Source organism: Erigeron canadensis, chromosome 1, assembly GCF_010389155.1.
Source record: "Erigeron canadensis isolate Cc75 chromosome 1, C_canadensis_v1, whole genome shotgun sequence".
NCBI lineage: Eukaryota > Viridiplantae > Streptophyta > Magnoliopsida > Asterales > Asteraceae > Erigeron > Erigeron canadensis.
This window is the reverse complement of record NC_057761.1, coordinates 36,932,125-36,957,564: the sequence shown is the minus strand read 5'-3', so window position 1 is coordinate 36,957,564 and position 25,440 is coordinate 36,932,125. Positions and strand designations below refer to the sequence as shown.

General features: G+C 31.0%; 2 protein-coding genes across 4 annotated transcripts; both read right to left on the bottom strand.

Annotated features, from left to right (window-relative positions):
- Positions 1-4,550: 4,550 nt before the first annotated feature.
- LOC122585824 (gibberellin 2-beta-dioxygenase 8-like) lies at positions 4,551-9,318 on the bottom strand. Its single transcript, XM_043757948.1, has 3 exons — positions 8,781-9,318; positions 6,285-6,609; positions 4,551-4,944 (listed from the first exon to the last, which is right to left on the bottom strand). The coding sequence occupies exons 1-3, from the start codon at positions 9,251-9,253 to the stop codon at positions 4,693-4,695; spliced, it is 1,050 nt and encodes a 349-aa protein (XP_043613883.1). The 5' UTR covers positions 9,254-9,318; the 3' UTR covers positions 4,551-4,692.
- A 10,961-nt stretch (positions 9,319-20,279) lies between these two features.
- On the bottom strand, positions 20,280-24,847 carry LOC122583188 (synaptotagmin-2-like). Of its 3 annotated transcripts, none has more exons than XM_043755623.1 (8): positions 23,787-24,847; positions 23,452-23,693; positions 23,322-23,340; positions 22,595-22,800; positions 22,210-22,319; positions 21,425-21,523; positions 20,947-21,346; positions 20,280-20,883 (listed from the first exon to the last, which is right to left on the bottom strand). In XM_043755623.1, exons 1-8 carry the CDS (start codon positions 24,530-24,532, stop codon positions 20,783-20,785), a joined length of 1,923 nt encoding a protein of 640 aa, XP_043611558.1. In that variant the 5' UTR covers positions 24,533-24,847; the 3' UTR covers positions 20,280-20,782. The 3 variants fall into 3 exon arrangements, with proteins under 3 accessions (XP_043611558.1, XP_043611562.1, XP_043611550.1); XM_043755627.1 differs by having other exon boundaries at positions 20,280-20,871; XM_043755615.1 differs by having other exon boundaries at positions 20,280-21,346.
- Positions 24,848-25,440: the final 593 nt, after the last annotated feature.

Here is a 25,440-nt window from a genome sequence, read left to right as displayed (position 1 = left end):
TTATAAAACTTGAATCATAATTGTAAAATCTTTTTTTTCTAACTCTCTTGTGTAAGAAATTCTCTCTAAACACAGACTAGAACAAATCCACCACTAGTTTACCTGATTCAATCTAACTTGATATATAATCCAATAATAAACGATACGAAAATTGGCATCAAATTTAGATCGAACAGGATTAGAAGATTAGGTCTTTGCAGATTGAAGCATCGATTTGGTGATTTACATTTGGTTTTTACTCCTATTTGGCATATTCTCTGATCTGATACTGTTTTGAGGTGGTGTTTGTGTAAGAGTGAATGATATATGCTTGGACTTGTTTACTGAACATATTACATTCATATTATTGATGTTCTGTGTTGAAAGCAGAATAGAAATTGAGAAATTGAAACAGTTCAACTTCCTACTTATAATTTCCAGTCTGACATCTTTCTTAAAAGTGCCTAAGTTTTGTTCGCAATTCGACTATGATTATTTTGAATATAGATTTCATCGTTTTTGCACGGTTAGTTTACATGGATTTGTCATTTTTGTGGATCCGGTATTATGAACAATATTGTGAATTGAAAGTTCTGCTTAATCAGATTTAAAGTTTTTATTTCTGCATGTTTGAACTAAGATTGATGTTAATTCTGGTTGAAATGGGATAATAATTCACATTTTTGATTGAAATTGTACTTGGTTTTAGGCTATCTCAGTTCTAATTTGTATCTGATGTTATCTGAATTAAATTTGTGTTATTCGCATTTTGTATGGATTACCGGTTAGCTCTCTTAGCTGTTAAGTGACATTAATTAGTTTAATTTGAACTCATTTTGCATTTTGGTGAGCATTTTCTGGGTTACAGCAAGTATGTTCATATATGTCAATATGGTTTTCGATATATAGTCAACCACAGTAATACTTAGGAGTTCAGTTTTTAACTAGTTTATAATTTCTTAGTATTGTTGTTCGGCTTCTAAGTACTCCATGTTTTAGTTTGTGTGATTGATGATATTTATCCTATAAAAACCCAAAATGCAATTCATGGTTAACTGAAACTCGAACTACAAGTGTGAGTATTACTAAAACTCGAATTTGCAGGTCCATTTTGTACTAGAACACAAGAAATCCATGTTTGACAGTGAATATACCATGAACTTATGAACATTCCAAAATTCTTCATCTGCTGATATTCTGAAAATGCCTTTAAGAACGAATTGCGGAATTCTAGATATATATAACCCCCATCAGTATATAGCCTAGTTTTGTACTAAAACACGAACCAAAATTAACTTTGTGCTAAACCCCAACTGAATTTCCTTTTAATGATAAAACCTGGACTGGGTTGTTTATTTGAATCAAAACTCGAATAGAGGTGCTGAATCAATCTTTGTGTTTGTGCGAAAACACAAAAGAAGTTTCATACCTGTTCTAAAACCCGGAGACTTATTCTGTTTCTATTATAACCTGAGCTAGTGCGTCTATTTGTATCAAAACTCAAACTGTTTGTCCATTTCTCTATAAAATTCGAACTGCACAACTGCAAATAAATGTTCCAGTTTCAATTTTTGGGTAGTTCATATTGTACTTAGTTCGGTTTTTAGTTATCAGTGGAAGTTCTGATTTTAGTTCATTGTATTATCTCGATTTTTTAGCTGTTCCTTTAGTTCGAATTCTAGTTGTTTATATGGATTCCGTTTTTGGCTTTTACCCATTTTGTCCATTATCCAAAGTTCTATTTCTTCTTTAGTTTGTGATATCTTTCTACTTTTCAAACTTTCAGTGGTTTAGTTTGCTATTTTGAAAACGGCCCGTTTTGACCCGAGTCCATTTTGACCCAGCCCGTTTTGACCCAATCCGTTTTTACTCGTTTTCAAAACTACCCATATTGACCCAGACGTGTTTTGACGGCGTGACCCGACCCGACCCGCACATTTTTCCATCTCTACTTTCTATCATTGTTCAACTAACTATTTCAAGTGTGTGATTAGCTAAGATTATAAACAGCATTATGTCATGTGAGGCACTTACAATTGGTTTCAAGACCAAGCCGCTGGTTTCTGTTATTCGGTGAAAATTCACAATGGAATGACCCGTTCACCGATTTTGTTAACAAACAAGAATTAACTTGGTGAACTTATGCATCTCTGAGAAGAAGGTCGAGACTCCAGACACTTATTATGTTGAGATACCACAGACTAAGTCTAATGTACAAACAATTTATACTTTAAACACAGCCCTTAAGGTTGTATTTATCAACCCAAACAAAAAAGGTAAACATTTGGTATGGTCCACAATTTCTTTTCCTTCATGTGCTTTTGAGCCAGAAAATATTACAAAAAGTTTTGATTTTCTATTGCAACAAATTTTATATCAAAACGTAAATATAAATAAATCATGTATAACATAAATTTCAAATAATAACTAACTAGATTAAACCTATGCGATGCATGAGACAAACTGATAGTGTAAATAACTACTTTATAAAAATTATCACATTATCTCTCTTAACACCTTTTAATACTCTATCTCATAAAAATGTCTCATGCAAAATGATTATTCTACCCTTAATGAATTAATTAAATCTCTCTTTTTAATTCATTAATTTAAACACCCCAACTTAAAATACCTATAATACTTTTAATTTAATAATTTACAACATATACTCTTCAACTTTCAAAATAATTTTAAATTAATTATTTTACAATAATAGTCACACCACCACCACCTCCGTCACGCCACCACAACTACCAACCACCGTCGCTAATACCACATTGTCGCTACTACCACCGCCGCCACACTACGCGGGTAAATTGCTAGTAAATATAATGTAAGAAATAACCACATTTGAAAATTAATAATCTTTTATATGGATTATTAAAAGACAAAGTTTAAACTATAAAAGCATCATTATACTTGTAACAATGTGAACAACTCAATATGACAATTCCTTAATATAGTGATTATAGGAGGCATTGAAAGATAATTTTCATTAAAAATATAGTATAAATGTATACAACGTATAAATATAAATTTAAGTATTAAATATAGTATATAATTTATAATTTATAGATGAATATCGTGTGTAATATATTAAATATAAATCGAAAATGAAAATATCTTTATCTTTGTCAAAAATATGTTTAAAAAAATAGATATATCTACACAAATACATTGCAGCCGACTTCATGTTACGACTTTTTACTTTTTATTTATTTTATTAATTAATGATGATTAGGATAAATGATTGGGAATATAAAAGATGCTTAAAAGTAGGAAATTAATGAAAAAATTACACATAGTGAAAAATTCTACATGGCATACTCTCATAATTGTTAGCTAAACAAAAACATATCATCTCTTAGTTATATAGAGAGATAAGGAGTATCCCAGTCGCTCCTAGAGTTTTTAGAAAAATTAAAATGTGACAAAAACCCTTGTTAGAAAGTTTTTTAAGAAGATATATGATTATGTTTATGATCTATACAAATCTGTACAACCTAATAACCTGTTGAAACTGGCAAACATTTATATCTAACATTGGGCCGTTAATTAACAAAGAAAGTTGGGCTTAGAGTTTTAGTTCAATGGTAAATTTGGGCCCATTAGGTTGGGTCGTGTGACTTGGGAGGCCTTATGCAGTTTACATCCTCTTTTCCTTTTCTGGACATTTGTGAATTCAAATTCATTTAGTAATTTAGAGACACTTCTTTATACATATTACGAAGTAGGTGAACATATATAAGTGCAAATCTTATCATTATCTATACTATATTATAAAACAGATAGCTTTTATATTTTTAAAATTAAACTTAAATGTTCAATATTGATTTTAAGTACCTCCTCAAAATATCCCTCCTATCTATTCTATATTTACCTAAAATAACTATAATATCATTTCTCTCTCCTCAGATTTCAACCAATCATTTTTTTTCTCTCCTCAATAAATCATTTTATTTTTCTAATTCATTCAAAAAATTTTATCTTAAAAACCGTACATCGATAAATTATAAAAAATTATATGGGTGTTCTTAAAATTTCATGTTTTTTTATTAGAGTGGTCATTCGATATACTTTCGACAAATTTTTAAATCCGAAGGCGGAGCCCGTCAGGTAGATCATCTCATCACCGCCGCCGCCGCCATTACATCACCACCCCGCCATCACCTCCATCACCGTCGCAATGCGCAAATACCGTTCTCGTCATTAATAATAAATAAATATAAAAATAAAAAGAAGATACTTAATTCGGTTATGTACATAAGTTTAATTTTCATTTTACTTTGTCAATCGCAAATGTTATTTAATGAGAGAATGCAAGAATCAAGCATAGTGTCATGTAGTGCTCATGGAATTAATTCCTCATCAGTAACTCTTCAAATCATTATGAGATTTACTACCATTTGACTTCTAAAGGATAAAAGGATTCCAAAGGGCTAATTCGATACTGATGCAGGAATTAACTAATGATCAAACTGGAGACTGTACAAAAAGGCTAAAATATCTTGTGTTACATTAATTAGCGTATTATATTATATATATAGAAATAGAAATAGAATATATGGTACATACAAATAAGATATATAACTGTTATATGACAAATGAAATAATTAAATCCCCCAACCCTCTAGTGGTGCATTATCTTTTAACATAATTGCACCATGTATATATTTAGTTATATATATGTATCTAGTATTCAACAGGATTTATTTATGCATCTCCACCGGTAGACACAAGAAATCTTGGAAGACCGACCTTGTGACCAAAGGTTTTAACATCTTGTTGAATTTGGCTTCGATACTCCCCAAACGTGAAGCTTCTATATATCGAACTTTCTTCTTTGCAAGAACCGATGAACGACTCGTAAGAAGGGCACAAGAAGTAGGCTATCGAGTGTCTCTCTACTTCCCGGTTTACCATTACTTTGTGTTCCACACTTTTGTAAACGTCATTGCTCCATGCCTACAAAATTAATTTTATATATTTTACAAGTTAGTTTACTAATTTCATATGCTTCATTGAATCTGTTCGATCTTTTGCATCAAAAAATCATTAATATTCTGTGATTAAGAAATGTGTGATTCATACTAGCTACTTTGACCATTATTGTATTGCTATTATATTATGAACAACAACACTTTTTGATCGATTATAAAAATAACATATTCCTCTTTCTCTCTCCAAGATTATTATTATACCTGGCATTAGTTAGACTTATATATATTTCAAAAGATAAAAAATAAAAATAAAACTGTTGACTTTTGTTGCATGTCAATGGCTAGAGAATCAACTCTAAAAGTGTTATTTGGAATATATGCAACGTATGTATTTTTTTTATAATATATACTACATATGTGCCAAGAAAACTATACTCGATTATTAAAAGTTATGATGGTATAGAATTAATTAATTAAGTACACCGGCTTGGTATAAAAGTTATGATGGTATAGGATTTTAATTAAGTACACCGGCCCGTTTAAAGATACAAATACTTTTTTAAGAAGATTAAAACAATTAAAGTTATTTTAATAGCGGTGTTCAAACCATTCCTCATGACCCCCTCTTGCCTCATCCAAGCTTTGTAATTTTTACCTCTTGTAAAACACGTTAACTCATTTTTTTTAAACAACTACTCCTAAATTATTTGAATAACTAAGATGTAACTTAAATTTTTTGAAAATCTAATTAAGTTTCCAATTATAGAGTACAACTAATAAATAGGGTAAACTATTTGTTATATCGGATCACTCTACTTAGAAAAAATGATATGCAAGTCGGTGTGTCAACACATATATCATCTTCGTGATAATTATTAAAATTAACTTTAAGGAAAATGCTAGAGTTGAATCTAATTTGAAAAAAATCCCTGATACTTTTTATATTAAAAGTTCATCCCTAAATTTTATATACTTAATTAAACCACAATTTTAACAGTTTAAAAAAACCAAAACTTAGCCCAATTTTTCTAGTGTACTAGTGTACTATTGCAAATTACTTTCACCGTCCATTGACTTTCAAAAGGATACAAAGTCAGTTAAACATATAACATTATTAATTGAACGAGCTAGGTTCGGTTAGATTTTATTCCCCGACCTAGAATCATTATGACTTTAGTATCGTTTAAATAATAGGATTTACACGTACTAGATATATGTATATATGAAGGATGAAACTCACGGTTCGGATAACATCTTTATTACCATATATTTTATGCCCGTATATTATTAATAAATAAAAGCTTTATATATATGCTAGCTAGCTAGTACATGAAAAAGGTAGCAAATTAATTAAAGGAAATATACCTGAAAAAGGTCACCGATGTTGACAACAAGGGCATCAGGATTAGGTTTTACTGCCACCCATTTCGAATCTTTCATAAGTTGAAGCCCACCAACTTGTTCATCTTGGTGCAATATCGTGAGGAAGTCGCTATCCGTGTGGGGGACGAGCCCGAAAACCTCTGGAGACACGGGGCACGGAGGGTACCGATTTAACCTCATGAAACACGTGCTCGCATCGCACTTCTCTTCCCATGCCCCCCTTTGTACTCCCATATTCGTCACAAGTACTTTTGCTATCGACTTTGCAAGTTCTTGCATTGAGCCCGCATACTCTTGCATCACTTCCCTAAAGAAAGAACAAAAGAAAAGAATTATATTCTATTAATTATTCGTACTTCTAAATGGCCGGAGGATCAGGATTAAAATTAAAGTAAAATAATTATTAAAGATAAAATAGTTAAACTTTTTTAAACTAAGATTGTTGTGCATCATATTTGTGATGGAATTCATAATATATTAATTATTTTTAGCTTTGATTAATAAATTTTATTTACTGTATTTAGTTATATACATTAATTTATTATGTGAATTTTTATGTATTTATATACATTAATTTATTATGTGAATTTTTATGTATCAGTTTTATATAATGTGTTTTATTATCTGAAAATTCATGCAATCAATATTATATAATGTGCATGGTTAATATTCTTTGTATAATTGGTAAATTTTCATGATTTTATTTCATTTATCTTATTTAGATACTTGTTTGTTAATAACTAGTTTTACTATAGTACATTAATAAACTGCTTGTAGTACGCAGTAAATTAGCAAATAAATAGTCGATGGTCATATTCCTTTGTCTATTATGGGAGACATAGTGCCTAGTGGTTGATCACTTTATTTCCCAATATAGCAGTATATTTAGGTACATTTGGATTTATATATACACAACAAGAATAATATAATATATTCTATTCCATTATTTTTTTAGCCGTTTATAATGATATATCCTAATTAGTTCCAATTCCCCTAGCTACTTTGATTCCCTCTAAAATATATTCTAAAACTCTCGGTTTATTTCAATATATAATAATACATATACCAGAAAAGTTATAGCTTAATTATTTAAGAGTGAAAAGCTCAATATAAAACATATATTGTACTTATACGGAGTATAATAGAAGCTAGTCGTCCTTAATTAACTAACATAAGGCATCTTAAACCTTAAAATATAATTAAAAACCGACAGAGAATTATTTTTTCCCATTTTCATGTCAGACGGTTAGTATTAAATTAACTAATTCTGGAAAAGGATTATGTAACTTTATGCTTCAATATTATCTTCTTTACAGATATAAAAAAATGGAAAGTGGTAATTGTATAAGGTTATCTATTTATATTTTATATATCAAGCTTTAACTTTAGACATAATACTCGTATCTTGTTTACTCACAAGTTGCCGTTCAATTCCGATAAACGTGTTTATACAAAATTAAACCATATAATTAACGAGAAACAATTATCGGTTCAGAATCACATGTACACCCACGTACACCATGTGGACAATATTGTGGAAGGAAATTATATGATTAGCTAACTCAGTGACTCGCTAATTAATGAGGGTTTCAGATCATGTTGTGAAACATGATACTAATATATATATATATATATATATATATATATATATATATATATATAGGGTTTAGGACTGTGTTTAAGGTGCATAAATTGTTTGTATATTTACCATGAAAATCAAGGGATGGACTTTTAATATGAAAGGTATAAGTTTTTTTTAAGGGTTATATTTAGCATTTCCCTATATATAATATATCTTTAAAGTTCAACAATATTCCAGAACCAATTAACTGCCAAAGTTCAACATCTTTATGTCGAGATTGGGTAATTAATTTGTTGTACTAAATGAGGTTTGTTTTGATTAATTACATTATGTTTCTAGTGAAAATCACTTAAGAAACCACATCCATATTTTAACTTTTTTTTAAAAAATAATAATATGTCGTATTGCATATATGTCGAGAATTCGTAAGTGTAGGCCTAAATACGATGTTTATACGCGGAAATGTGAACTTTGAGTGTACGTCCAATGCTTCTTTTAAAGCTAACATGGCATATACCGTCGAGAATAGAAGAAGTATGATATAACAATGTATTCTTTGGACTACTTAGCGTCTTTGCTAGTAGTCATTTATCATTTATAACTTGATATGTTCATATAAACATAAGTAATGTTATATAATGATAAATGACTACTGGCAATGTACTCTTTGAACGTTAAGTATAACTTGATATTCATGAACCGTTTATGGATGAACATAAGTAATGTTAAGTATAACTTGATGTGAACGAATCTGTTCACGTATATCATTTACATATGTATATCAGCATATATATATATGCCTTTCAGAAAAATTATATTGATAGTTAAAGAGATAATGCATGATATGTTAATCAAACAGACAAACAGAAGGGTATAAGGGTACGTATATATAGTACCTTAAAGAATTGAAGTCTCCATAGCAGCTATCATCAGAAATCTTTGTAAGAGGAACATGGAAAGCTTCACACCATGATAATTGTTTAGGACATGTCGCGGTTTGATTTCCCCATCTATACGAGTTATTAAGAAGCCCGGGAGCGGCTTTTTGTTCAAATGATGCCTTAAACAACTTCACTTGCTCCTTCCTCATCTTCCTAAGAAGTTCAAGGTTTATTCCATGGTTAACAATCTGAAAGAATCCCCATTCAGCCGAAGCCTTACATATCTCCAAACCACAAGAAAGCCGATCCTCTTCATTTTCGCTCCACAAACCGCTAAGGTCGATAAGTGGAAGCTGGCATTCTTCCATGATCTCGGTCGGTACATGGTCGTTGTTCACAAGTCGTTTTACGTCAATTTTGTCTCTTGACTGGTTAAGAAGTTGAGTGTAGTCATGAAGAAGAGGTGGATTTTGGTTGAATTCAATCATTTTCACACAATCTCTAGTGCACGAGGGGTATGTAAGTTTAATATACAAAGAGCGAATGATACAAATATAAGACCAGAAAGTGGAGTTTTTATACTTATAACTTTAGAGAAACAAACAAGGAGAAGACTACAAAAAAGTGCATGAAAGATGGTCTTCTCATTTAGTTTCATAACATATATATATAAAGATTGAAAAATGAAGAGGGGGGAAAGAAGAAAGCTTCCTAAACGTGACAAATGTCAAAGTTCTACAGTCTTAGAATTATATTGGCCCAAGAAGACCAAGTCTGCATAGGGTTACACAATAGTGAGTATATCAAATATATTTTGGCACCGAATAATGTTAAAGTATATGATTTATGGTGGGAATGGGAAGAAAGAAAATGGGAAAGAAATATGGATCCACTAATTATAATATTGTGAAACGGTGAAATCTTGATACAACAAGTTAAAAATCGCCAAAAGTAAGATCCTTAGAACATGCCAAATGACAAAGTGTCAATCGTCTTTGACTATGAGACTTTTGTATTATTGTATTATAAGAGCGGTGATCATTTCAAAACTAAATTTTTTTTAAAAATTAAAAATCTGGTCAAAACACACTGTGATTTTAATTTAACACAACTTGTTTTTAATGTGTTTTTTAAAAACACATCGTGTTAAGTTCATATCACAGTATGTTTGAACAATTTTCTGATTTTCACGCGCTATCAAAAATACGTTGTGATTTAAAACTTAACACAATGTGATTTTAGATTACACAATAAAACACAATGTGTTTTTATAAAACACAATTAAAACACATTGTGTTAAATTCAAATCAAAGTATGTTTTTGTCAGTTTTCTAGTTTTCATAAAATTTTTAGTTTTCAAATAAACATTTTACCATAAACTATTAATATTATTCATTTAATTAAAGTATTCATTTTTCTTGATGGAAAATGATATATATCCACTTAACTAATTAATCATATTAAAAATTTTCCTAACTACAATATGTAGCAAAATCATATCATAATATAAAATTTTGTAAGTAATTTGTGGAATCCAAAAGTTTGTCGAGGATTTTTAAAAGTATCTTTATGAAAATTATATATTTACTTTAAATAGATTAGCAGATTATTTCTCGTTTTGTACATAATTATGTCTTTATTTAGCGTCTAAAACTTGTCTTTCCTTAATTAACCTCCGTGTAATTTAAAAATTATAAAAAATGTTAAATTTTGCCGATCAAGATATAACGAGTATGATGAGACAAAATTTGAAATCAACACGAAAGTCTATAGAATTTTATGCGCCAAGCAAGATTTTTGGCATTTAACATGTGAAACTAATGTTTAATGTTTAACAATCTACTTTTTTTAACAAATGAAATGCGAATATGTCCCTTTACCTTTTTATAGAGTCGATCTATCTCCATATTAGTTGATAGAATTTATAAATTTCACAAAATAAAATAAAAGAGACATATCACATTATCATATATGATTATATTTTCTTTATTACTATTTGGTGTGGGTAATATTTAATTTTCAATTTTGATCATAAATAATTTTGACTGTGTCGTTATAAAACTTTTGATGTAAAATATATAAGTTAATTGTGTTTTAATTGTATTTTATTGATATAGTTTTAATCAAATAAATCTCTACTCCCTAGTTAATAAAGCAAATCTTCCTCCCCATTAAATATGTCTGTTTTTGAAATAATTTATTTGCCTTTGTATTTTTTGTTTTTTCTTTACGTAACTACTTAAATCCCTAATAAAGCATACCTCCTTCTCCACTATTACTGTCGCATTGCACGGATACCATGCTCGTATATAATACAAACAAAACATGCATCTTACGCTCAAAATTAAAAAAGTTCACTCAAAAGATTAAACTAGCTTTGATAATTGAAATTGAACGGAAAGAATATATGAATCTTGGTTTTTACATAATTAATTAATAAAAACAAATTACTAAATTTGATAATATCGTAAACCCCGTGTACAGTATTGAATACGAGTTTAAAATCTAATATAAATTAATCTAACACCGTATTAAATGACATGATAAAAGTTTTATATCAATTTCAAGTGAATACTTATTACATGACATGTAATAATTAATTTAAGGGTTATTGTTAAACATAACTCTTATGTCTGCAGTTAAGATGCATTAAATAGTTATACACTTATCTTAAAATTTAAGAGGTTGGATTTTGATTAAAAAAAATATATACAATTTTTTTATTCTCGTTAAATACAACTGCATTTAGCATTTTCCATAATTTAAATGTTAACTTATGGGCGTGAAGTCAACCAAATTTTCCTTCTTCAATTAGAAAAATCGAACTTCAAAGCATGTATCACATATTCACATGGATCAAGTAAGTTTAGGTAAAAAACCACACATGAATTATGTTCAATATGTGTTATTATAATAACAAAAAGAAGATTAAAAAATAATTAAGAATGAATACATACAAAACAGTATCTGGCCATGAAAAGTGTCACAAGAATTTATTTCATAGTTTCGTTTTCGCAGCCTCACGAGCACAAGACTAAAAACGAGTATTCATTGTAAAGTACAAATGTGTGAGTTTTTTTTTTTATTTAGTATTCAAAGAATCGACTGAATAGTGTGAAGTCACATTTTAAAATACAGCATCGGTTTCTTCTATTTAGATTTTTAATCGTTGTCATAAATAATGTTAGTACGTTGTAGATTAGCCTGATTTGTGTGGTGTGATATTATTTTCTAAGTTTTTCGACGTGTTGTCAGATTTCTAATCATATATTAATAATTTTGGTGTTAAGAAAAACAAATCTTTATTTATCATTTTTGGATGTACTTGAATTCATCAAGACATATTTTCTAAATCTTTGGACGGCAATATGATTTGAATAATTGGTCATGCATATTTTTGTTTTTTAGGACGGCTTCTTTCTTCCTTTTGCCTTAACTTCTTTTTCGCATCCAATTTCAGCATTGGCAGTCTTCTCTTAATAGTACGAAACTACGAATCAAATGTTTAAATACCAGTATTTTAGTCGTACTATTGTGGTACTCGATACAAGTATTGCCGGTATGGTAAATTTAATATATGAATTTACAAAATTTAATAAAGTTTAGCAAAATTATCAAAGTAAAATTACAATTCACTCCAAAATAATACCAAATAACATAATCCATATGTAATATGTCTCTTTTTTTCATTAAGGTATCATAAAAATAATTATAAAAAAATTGAAATAATGAAAAAACATAAAATAATGAAAAATTGGTTTTACAATACCGGAAATATTGAAAATGTCGACAGTTCCCGAAAACATTGGACAAAATATCGGGATAATTGTACCGGAGTACCCTATGGTACCGGTACACTGGTAATACTAGTCGGTATAGCATCGATACGAATATACGTAATAAAGTACAAATCGAAGTCGGATATATAGATAAGAGTGCCCTAATTACTTGCATTCTCACGTTGGACCATTTCAGTATGTTTCTGGTGTAAACTTATTAAGTAAACTCAACACCATAACTAAATGAACTTATTTATTTAAAAAAAAAACAAATAAAGGAAGAAGCAAATTTAGAAACACAAGATGGTTTGGTTAGCCGAATCTATTTACAAATTAAGGTCGCAAAAAGCATTTTTATCGCCTCCCTAAGATAATATTTTTTTTCTGCTAATCATCCCAGTTTCAAAACTATGCAATCACTAATTCTTTCTTCTCGTTTTCATTTGATTTTGTGACAGATTTACATTACTGGGCCCGCTTATTTTCTGCCAGATTTACCATTACAGACATGAGGGCCCGCGGTATTAACGGCGACGTCGCCGCTAATACTCTCTGTTGGTGTTACACTTTTTTGCCTGATGGTGTTACGCACGTCATTGATCAATCAATGTTTAATTTTCTAATTGATAAAGTCAATTTATCCAAATTTGGACTTTTTTGACACAAATTATTGTCCATTGACAAGAATAACTCCAAACAAATTTCCTGACACAATGAAAAAGGGCTAAAGACCAAGTTAAAACTACTTGTGGTATGTGATTTTGAAAAAGTTACCAGTAACATGTCTTGAGTTTTAATTTTATTTTGCTTTAGGGGCAGTCGGCCACACTTCTTGTGCCTAAATTCCCATTCAGTTGTGGTACGTGTTTTAATTTGTACGACCCACAAATTCATTATTATTGTTGGTTCAATTGTCTATTCTTTACGGAGACTATGTTCGCGTAGCAATCAAAGGCAACTTCTTGTCTCCTATCGTTTCCTTCTTTCTTTCTAATTTATGGCCTCATTTTTTATTGTCTTGATTTATGGCCTCAGTCATGTCATAATTTTTGATTAAGATATAATTATTGTTTTTTTCTGTCGGTATCTCCTAATTATTTCCATCTCCATGTCAATTCTTTGCAACTTTTTTTCTTCATTCTTAACAGCAAATTAAGATTATTGATGACTTTACATCAATCGAAGAGCCGAGTGAGGTGCTGACTGTACAAATTAAGAGTCACTAGCTCATCCAACCATCTCCACGCTCACAAGAGGAAACCCACCATGTTAGTATAAAACCTCATATTGCAATATAGAATCTAACGTTTTCACGTATGGTACTTGAATTGATGGCCTCTTCATTATTAAAGTTATTGGGTATTTTACCTTAGAAGTGAGCGTCGTTGATTTATAAGAGGATTTGAAATTGTGACATGCGGAAACAAGGTAATTACACGCCCCGGCCAACACACCAATGCTATGTTGGTTTATGAGCTTTTAATATGGAGTATATGTATTTTATTTTATATTTCTATAATACATTAGTCAACTATAGAATAATACGAGTATTGTGTAAAGTTTTTACAAGATAGGTCGTATTGTCTTAACGAGTATATGCAAATATATGGTTGCTTGATAAGGGGTGGGTTATTTTAGGATTATTCTTAAATTAGGATTATTAGAACCAAATCTCAACCATTCATTTTCTTTTTCTCATCAAATCTCAAATTCCGTTTTCCAAAATCCGGCGATAGCTCCGACGACGACAACGACATCTCCGGCGACATTTATGGAAAGAATCAGTTTCGTTTCTGGTGGATACGGTATGGGCGTTGCCCTCATCCGTTCTAAAGGGATTGTCACCAGGCACAAATGAGATATGGATTTGATGGGCAGCGATCCAAGAGATGGTGACGGTTTGATACTGTATATGCGTAGCCCTTGCTGCCGAAGTGGTGATTGTCTCGCCTAAGAAGAAGGGAGGATGAGGAGGTGGTGGTCGGAGATGATGGTGGTGGACGGAGATGAAGGAGGAGAGATGGTAAGAAAAAAAACAAGTGGTTGAGATTTGATGAGAGATAAAGAGAAAAATGAATAGTTGAGATTTGATCCTAATGGCAAAGGTGGCTCAACAGTACTATGGAACTAGGCGATCGCTTTAGGCCCCCAAATTTCTAAGACCTCAAAATCTTGTATATTAGACTTAGTGTTTGAATTTTAGATTAAGTATCATTATATAATTTGCATTGCAGTAACGCCTTTTTGATTTTTGCATCAATATCTGCATATTGTTTTTTTACTTGTAGTTCAATAACAAAAGACGAGCTATTTTTTTTTTACTTTAGTTTATATGGTAATGAACTGGGCCCCCAAAATTAATCTCGTTTGAGGCCTCTAAAAACCTTAAGCCGCCATTGCCTAATGGTCCTAATTTAAGGATGATCCTAAAATAACTTTTTCATGTTTGATAAAAGACGAACGCTATATAATAAAACATCTAGTGTTTACTATTATTATATAATTAATTAATAGCCAGATTTAATTAAAGTTAATCCTTCAAACTTTGGTTTACCGTCTAAAATTAATAACTACATAAAATGAAATCTGATCCATTAAAGGGTGAAATTGTGGCCAAAGATGTAGGTATACACTCATTTCTTTAAAGTAAACATTTCATTTGTTGTGACTTGTGACCCAAGATATCCTTTCAAAAATCTAAAAAAGAAAACGAAAGCTATGATATTATTAATTCAATTGTCATTATATTAGAATTCTTTCGCAACAAGCATGCGTTTAGTTTATTATTAACTGTTAAACCAATTAAAATGATCGATTAGAAAGATTTGATGTTTGTTATCGCTAGGCGTGCAATAAACCATATGGAAGGTGCAAACAAGCCATCCCTTAATTGATGTTAACATCATAAAATACATGATTTAAGTTAAATTAAATCAACTTTTTTTTTCCTGTTCCTTTTCCTTACAAGTTGTTTTCTTTTATTTATTTTTCTTTTTCACTACACATATATTATTTGAATTCATCCTACTAGATAAACTGTCAAATGAGAATCTATGAACACAAAACTTCCTTAGATAAACCCAGATAGTTGTTTGGAATAGATCAAGTCGCAACATATATGTGTCAAAATGCTGCAATTAAGAATAAACCGATTGCTATTTGTATGGTTTGGTGTTAATAATGGTTGACATGGAAGTATTATCACAACAAGATCGTCATGTGTTGTACGGGCTTAGAGATATTTAACAATATAGTTTCTTTTTTTTTTATAGATTAATTTTTGTAATAAGAAGTTTAACCTGATGTAGTCATTATGGCATACCCCTTCAAACTAGCTATATGATGTAATTAACTAATTATGGTTGTTTTGACATCTTTTGCTTGCCAAAGTCTTTTTGTTTTCATAACATAACTTTCGCCGGTGATATAAAAATTTTAATATCAATTTATTTGAGTGTTTGCTTCTTTTGCTCAAAACATTAAGGTATAATAGGTTGGAATTTCTTAGCTTTGGCTTTACCTAACCCAATATATCAATGGATGAGATAAACTGCTAAAGGTCTATTGAGATTTTTCATATAACATCGTAGTATTATATTATGAGGATACGTACCTGCGCAATGCGGCGGCGAGCCGGCGATGACGGTGGTGTGATGGCGGCGACGGATGGTGACGGTAGTTGCAACATCAATTGGTGTAGATAAAGTATTTGATATAATGGGGGTTAGTATAGATATTTTATAATATAATGGACTAATGATATAGTTTAATATTAAAAGTTGATGGTAATTTAATTCATTAAGGATACTTTAGTCAATTCACATGTCTAAATTTTTAAAACTTTCTAACATGGCTTATAGTTTTTATATATAGTAATACCCGCTAAACCGTATACGCAATCCCCTGCTTTCAATGCTTAGAAAGTTAGAATTGGCAAAATAGTCATTCAAAAATATGAGATATCCTAATTAATTCAAATTTTTTTCTTCATACGTTTCTCTTCCGTATCTCTTCCAAAAATACCTATATATTCACAAAACATGAATATAGACGTCAAATATTTCCACCAAAAATCAATCTTTCATTAGACTAAAACATAGTTGCTCTAATAACTTATCAATCAATCATAGTTCTCGATTTCTTAATGTTGACTTTTGTTTTCAATTTTAACTTTAATTTACACTTTTTTTGTTTTCCATCACAAATTTACATTTTTTACCCAATAGTTTTAATATAATAAATAAATAATAATAACTTATATATATCCAATAGAATAATAGCTAATATATATTCAATAAAATAATAACTAATATATATCTAATAATATGTTCTATCATATATATAAAATTACGAAATCTTAATGTTGACTTTTGTTTTCAATTTTGACTTTAATTTACACTTTTTTGTTTTGCATCACAAATTTACACTTTTTACCCAATAATTTTAATATAATAAAAAAATAATAATAGCTTATATATATCCAATAGAATAATACCTAATATTTATCCAATAAATAATAACTAATATATATACAATAATATGTTCTATCATATATATAAAATTAATTATATAAAAATAAATTAAGTTTACTGTAAATATGTTAAGATTTTAGTAGTAATCGTACTATTTTAATTTTATTTTAATATATATTAAAAGACAATTGAACTAATGACTTATTAACCAATCATATCGCTCGATTTAATCAAATTGACTCTCGCTGATGTCATCATTTAGTTTTTTACATTATTTTATTTAATTAATAAAAAATAAATAACTAAAATAATTATTTTTACAATGTTATTAAAACTAGTTTCTATCTATAAAGTCCAGTTTTCACACACGAACAATTGTACATTGCAGTATCTTGAATTAAGTCAATAAGGGGCTTTCAGGTGTTAATATGTGACAAAGATAAGAAGACAAAAAACACTACAACAAATTTCGTCTATAAATAAGTCTTTCAAATGATGAAGGATGGTATATACTTCCAATATTCTTTTATTACATTAGTTTTCTTTTTATTAGCTTAACATTCTTTACATTTGAATTGAACACTCAATATCTACTTTTATTTTTAACTTTCACTTTATAAGCTTTTATGAGTTACATATATTAATATCTAATATTAATGATGTTGTAAGTCTCGTGTCCAGTATTGGATACGGGTCTAAAATCTAGTTAGTCACTAAAACTTAGATTTCCATTATTCAACACAAAGGGCTTAATTAGTCATTTTTCGAGTCTTCGACTACTGCAAGTCTATAGCCACCCCTAGCGGCAGTTCAATCATACAACAACGTAGTATCGGTCTCCAAACCATGAGCCCAATTATGCCTTCGAGATTAATTAAATTTATATACTTAAACTAGTACTTGTTGTGAAAAAGTACATTTTTTCACCACTTTGGACATCAATAAATATATGGTCGTGTGACATATATCATGAACCGTTTAGTGGGTTTTGTAGTCTCTGGCCAAGGCTACGTAACAAACTAAGATGCGTCCAAATTGGGTTAAAGGTGAATGAGATATCGAGTCTCAAAGTTGTGTGTTTAATGCATAAGTTGGAGTTAGAAAACCTTGTCCCACATTGGTGTGAGATATAAACTTTCACTAGTTTATAAGTGGAAGTTTTTAAGCTATATCAAGATCTTGTGTTGTGTTTTACTCTGGCTCCTACCCGCGCGCAAGGGGTGCAGAAAACGGGTTTCTGGGTCAAAATTCTCTGAACCAATGCGTGTACGCGCAACCTGCGGACACAAATGCAGCTCAAAAAATTGGGCCCCGCGGGGGGCTCCTTTTTGCTGCGATCGGAGATACACACTGCTCTATCTTTGCATATTCGTTCTCGTAGCAACATCCATCCCTGTGTTCCGTTCTTATTTCAGGCAAGTGATCAACGTCCGGCAGTATGCTGCTTTAACCGGTGTACCCTGGGAACAGATGACGAATCTGTTTAAGGGAATTGTGTCAAACACAAGCCCGATTCTTCTTTATTGTTATTACATTTCTTTGTCTTGCAGGAACCTTTTCAGTTTGCTTCTTTTATTTAGTTCTTCCATTCTGTTCTTAGTTTTATTGTTTCATATTTTCGTTCGTATTGTAATTTTCTAAAGGAATTACATATATTATTATACTGTATTTCCAACAGTACTAATACCCGTGCATGTTGCACGGTTCACTAATAATCATTTATATTTATATTTCATTTTATTTATGATAAACTTTATATTTGTTTATAATAAACTTTTATCCAATGAATAATAACATAACATCGATTGAGTATTAAAAAACTTATAAACATCAACAAAATAGTATTAAAAATATGTAATGTAAACCTATTGATCAAAATAATAATAATCAAGAAAAACATAGAACGAAGGCTAAATCAATCAATCGAAATCTAATAAATTAATTTTTTTAATCCCTCGAATCAATTAACATTGAATATATACAATAACATAATAATAATAATAATAATAATAATAATAATAATAATAATAATAATAATAATAATAATAAATAATAATAATAATCAATACACTATACTAATACTAATGATCAATATAATGTTTTTGTTATATATCCAAGATGGTTCGTAAACTATCATAAAATACTTAGATAGCTTTTTATCTGGATTCAATGCTTAATACAAATAACTTAGATAGCAATATAACATGTTGTCGACTTAATTGTCGTCGAAACCAAAAACTATGATGATGATGATCTTATAAGAATTTAGTATTTATAGTGTAGGACATTAATTAAAACGAATGAGATTATTACTATTATCCGAGATATATCCATATGTATCTACTATGATAATTTATTTTTAAAAAATATATTAAATATGGTTAGTTGATAAATATAATAATAATTAATAATTAGGAAATTTTTTTTTTTTTTTTTTGAAAGCAATAATTAGGAAACTTTAACTTATAGTTTGAGTAGGATACATGTCGTTCATAGAAAGCACCATGTGTCGCATAAATGATGCTTTAGTCCTGTTTTAATTTATTGGTCGATAGTTAAATAGTACACTTCCGTTCTTAGTTTATTTATTTATTTATTTAATATTTTAAGTTAGTTTCGATTTAGACGTACTGAAGGTACTTTTAACCAGCGATTTGCTAGACCTCCAACCCCCTGCTCATGAAAAATCCCTTAAGATGATAAACCCAAGACTCGAACCCGAAACCTTAGAAAAAACTCACCCCCGGGCCACATAGTATTTTGCATGTAAAGTTTTATTACATTACTAAATTTTCTCAATAATACATTGATCGTGTAACATAATATAATACCTTACAGACCGGGTGGGTTTCCATCTAATATTCAACACAAAAGGCTTTATTTTTCTTTTCTTTTGAAACGGCCACGGCTGCTTCAAAGTGGCTTCCTAAACCGAACACAAGGGCTTAGGCATGCTTGTTGTAATCTTTAACATATATAGAATGGTTTTTGTATTTTTGTAATCTTTGAAGATTAATGATGTTTCGTTTACACTTATTGAATGAGTTGTATTTTAATTTTTTGAGTGTAATAATAATGGTAGAGTAACTAGTTTTGAATGTGATTGTTCCTAGTGTAGTTTATGTAGCACACTTTGTCAGTGTGGTAAGCACTACAAGTGTGGCAAGCACTACAAATGTTCTTATGTGATACACCAATAACTATGAGACCGTCGTCATCTCATGACATATAATTTGACAGCATTCTATAATACCACATCACCAAAATAAAATAAAGTCTCATATTATCCATGCCTAAATAAATTTGAGGATAACAACATTCGGATGCAATGAGGCGTCATATAAAAATAGCAAAAAGCTTGACATATTCAGGTTGTGCTAATCGGTACCTGCCTACCCCCTTTTGGCTATTGCCAAAACCATTTGTAAAACAAGACGTAAAGCTTGGATTCCATACTTATGAAATAAGTATACAAAAAACGGCAGAACATGAAAGGGGCTATATGCAATCTATCTGTACAGTTGCGATCTATCATATAAAATATATTCTCCTATCTAATTTCTCTCTTTTGCGTAAATTTATAAACGTCAAGAACTAAGGGTCCTTCTCTAAGGCCGGATTTGATACCACTGTAGCAAAAATTCATAGGGGTCATGTTTAAAAAGTTATTCCAGCCCTAAACTAGCATTTCCCTGCTCAATAGTTAGGCCAGAAGGTTATCAAAATTCAAGAATTACTTGATTACCGTGAAACTATGTGCATCTCATCAAGGATTGAAGATATTTGAGCCACCCATGTTAATGGCTGTTAGTATCGAGATACTTGTGATCACGCCAAGCCAGAATAACGCTGATCCTGCAGATAAATCTATAGTTTGGTCAGCACAACCTGTCTGAATGAAAGAAACAATAGGTGAAATGTGGTCACTACCTCCAGAATCAGATTCAGGCTTTGCAAGATTGGCTGTTTGACCAGGGGGCGTAGTTGTTGGTCTCATATCTGTTACGGTATTTGATGATTCAGAAGCCACTATTCCTTGAAATTCCTCACTGACAATGAAGGCTGCTAAAACATCCATGAACGTTTCTTTATCTGACCCACGTGATGTAGGCTTGTATGTAGTGTCGGGTGGCATCAGGTCCAAAAACTCATCATCTGACGCATCTGTATCAGACTCGATCTTCTCATCCTCTTCGTCTTCAACATAAGATTTATATGTAAGTCTAAGTAGGATCTCTCCAGAAGAGCCCTTATTCAACAGTCCCCAACCTCCTTGGAGGGTCACAACCCTATCTGTTGGTACTGTATCTTTTAAAGATCGTAGATCAACCTGAAAGTTTGAGAAATTTAAGTATCTAAAACAATTATTGATTCAAGAAACTTATGATTGATAAAGTGAAAAGGTTACCTCTCCGGCACCAACGGTCAAGTGTACAAAGCCAAGAGAATCCTTCACTTGTATCAACAATTTTTGTTTTCTTGGGTTTGTAACTAGCATACTAAAATCCTGACAAAAGCAAAGATTGAAAATCAGTAGTGACTTTGGATATTTTAGTTCGTTACCTTATAAATCAGCCGATCTGAGATATTGCTATCTCAAATGGATACAAAAAGCAAGTTGGTAAAAGTAAAAACGGGTCAAATATGTTGAAAGTCATCCTAAGCGTATTCTTGATGGTTACTAGTTACAACACTTCAAATCGTTATATTCAAATACTTATTGATATATTATGACACTGGTAATAATAGGTAATGCATTACTTGAAAAAGATAAAGATGGACAAAATCTATTTACCCTCGGGTAAGGGTAACACTATCTGCCTCCCACCTCCCCAATATATTCATGATGGGATTGCACATCTTTGTTATAAAGATGGACAAAAAGTAATTACCTGTTTTGATCCAACCCCTAATCATACTTGACAAATCAATCATATATTGAAAAGTTATAAAGATGAAGAACAAAGTGATTTTGGATCAAGCTGAACTGACTCGTTTTGATTCACACCTTAATCATATAATGAAAAGTTATAAAGAAGAACAAAATATTGATTATAGATCAGGCTGAACTGACTCGTTTTTTATCCAAACCCATTTTGACCCATTATTGAACCCCCACACATCTTCGCTAGCTTCGTAAATTACTTTAAACTTTCACGAAAGATGCAAACTAACACTAGGAGAAAATCTCACCTGATTCCATATTGGCTGTCCTGGAGGACCAGTGACAGTTGTTTGACTATTCTTTTTACTGCGCATCACTTGATCTTCCAGCCTTAACTCAACATATGGATCTGTTTTCCCTGCACAAGAAAGTATGGAAACAGATCTTCCATCATGGTTCTGGTCTAGCACAATACTCAAAAGTGAGATCATAAAAACACTTGTGTTTTAGCATATACATAATAAATGTAAGTCATGAAATAGCTTCTTTAATTTATTAGCTTGGCATTACATTTGTATCTACATACACATGTACACAATTTTTTGAAACATACCCCAAATTGATGGAATAGAAGATAATGAAGCTTTAAAGGTAATAATACATAGAAAATACAAAAATGTAGTGACTACGCACCATAGAAGATGTAAGAGAGTTTCCGAGCATCAACAAGAGTGACAGAAAGTTCACCAACAAAATTTTTGTTTCCTTCTTGCATTTCCCCAGATTTGAAATCATTTTGTAGGGGACCAGCAGCTTTTCCCTTTTGAAAGTCTAAGACAATCTTTTTAGGACGCACAAAGAGTCGTGGCAAATCCTCAGTCAAAAGCTTTTTCAAAAACCTACAACTCCAAGCAACATAAAACAATAAGTTGACTGAGTAGACCATCAAATTACCAAAGCATTTAAATCAAGTCCAATTAAGGGGTGTTTGGTTTTCGGTATAAAACTGAATATCTAACTATGGAGACCTGAAGCCAAAACTCACACTAGTCAGTTTTTAATGTTTGGATAAATAAATTCTTCTTCAGATTATCTGTTTATTAACTGTTGAAACTAATCATTTTACTCTCATTAAAAATGAAAACTAACCTCCTACAACAAAAATGCCTTTTTTGTCAATTTAAATGTCTTTGTTGGTCATTAACCTAAATCCTTACACAATCAAAATTTTCAAAAAACTAGACTTCGGATTATCTGATTATTAGATATTCAAATGGTAGTTGCACAACCAAACACTATCGACTAAATCCTTTTCTTTCAGCTGACTATCTGATTTTAACCATTTAATAGGATACAATCAATTTTAAAATGTGCATCCAAATAAAGGCATTCATACTACAGCAATTTGCAGAGCACTTACATCGAGAGTACAGGGATGGCTGGTATCACATCAATACATGCAAGCAAGAAAAGAGAAAACAATGAGCATGTGATAATTATAGTTAAAAAACTGACCAAATGATAACAACGACAAAAACAAAATGGTATACCCATTAAATTAAACAGCCGAAATGGTGACAACTCAAACTTTATTTTTGGAAGTGAGACAAAAGCCCATGAAGCAGCTCCCACCCAAGGCTTAGTTGGAATCAATCTCAGTTTAACCCAAAGTTCTCCATCAATATCAAAGTCCCGAATACCAACTGGCACCTTAATTGGAATAATCCCAAGTTTTAGTGTCAGCATTAGAAGCATTCGAGCACCACCAGTGTAACGTAAACCTATTTGGTACCTTTAAAAAAAGTAATAACAAATAATATAAGACAAAAAGTAAGGATGAAAGATCATTAAACAAAAACCTTAAATGTAGCATAACAAAACTTACTGTAAATCATTGATGCTGCGAGAAGTCCTTCGTTCAACATTTCTAACGACAAACGGCTCATCCCCAAGCGAAAACTGCTTTATTTCAACTCTTTCAACATAATCAGGTTTCTTTAGATCATCAATAACTGGTTGAAGCAAACCGATAACCCAATTCTCGAGCCCACCTCTATAAACCTTCCATAACTTCCCCAACACCATGTTAACCCACTCAACTGACTCCTTCCTCTGCAAATCTTTCTCGAGAAACAACGAAAAACTAGTGGGCACTTGTGGCCACATTCCAAGTTTTTCTCCCTCATTATTACTACTTTTCTTTCTCAATGTCCAAAGTTTATCAAACACAACCCCGAAAACAAAAAAGAAAACAAACATTCCACCTATATTTTTGTTAAAAGGAGGTAAAGATATCGGATGTATAACCCCTAATTGAGTTCTTAACTTACCTACAATAGGATCATCTCTAAATCCACTAAACTCATTATAACAACCTAATTCTTTTTCACCCTGATCTAACTCACCCGAAACTCGGCTTTCCGAGTAGCTTTTCATTCCTCTTTTAACCGAATTCGCAATATCTAAGCTCAAAGATTGGTTCCTTTCATCAAATGGAGCTAAACTAGCCAGAACCACACCCCTTTTTCTTGAAACTTTTTTTCTACTTAATTGGATTGTTTGGAAACATGGGCAAATGGGTAATGATAAAATCTTATAAAAATCAAAACTTGGAGATAAAGATTGAGCCATTGATACATATGGTAAATAAATCAAAGTACTAAAATTTCAAAAAAAGCTATAAAATTTATGCCTGATCAAGATAAAGAAAGTTGTTAACTTGGTTTTCTGTAATAAACTTAAGCCTAATCAAGATAAATAAAGTTGTTAACTTGGTGAATAAAGATTGAGGTTTTTATATTCTGGTTAAGAATCTTTTTTAATTGGTGAATAATTTATCAAGATTTATGATATGGGTATTGGAAAAAGGTGAAGATAACATAACCTGGGTAAATCTTGCAGCAAAATGTTGGGGGCTTTGGGCTGCAAAATTGACTTGAGTTTGAAGAAGTTGACAAATTTTGTGAGATTTTATTGCTAACAAATTGATAGTGAGATTTGATGGATAGATGACCCACCAAGAATTTTAAAAGGGTCAAAGAGACGGACGGAAGAAGGCTGGCTGCACAATATACACGTGGGCGAAACCGACGCGGGCTGGTTTGATACTGAAAGGTTTGACCCGGACATTCCTACCACTCGGTAGGCTGAGAAAAATCGAACCGACTACATAAAAGCCTACCCAAAGTCCCAAACCATAAAACTAAATCGAAAAAAAGCCAATGTGAGTCAACTCATCTGGTCAGAGTTGTTATCGGTTTTACCTAAAGTTTTGAGCTCGATCCTTAAAGATAGATAAAATCTTAAGGTTTTTCCTTCTGAATACTTGTAACGCCTCATGGTCAACATCTCGATGTCTAAAGTACGTACAATGTTTTACCATTATACGGTGAGGTATCGCCAATGTCATATACCGACTGAATGTTCGGGGAAAAAAGTCAAAAAAATAAAACGGCTAACCGATCACTTTGGGTTTTTTTTCTTCCATAAATTCAACTTTTTTTTTTTAACATTCGAGTTCCATAGCATGTTCATTTAAC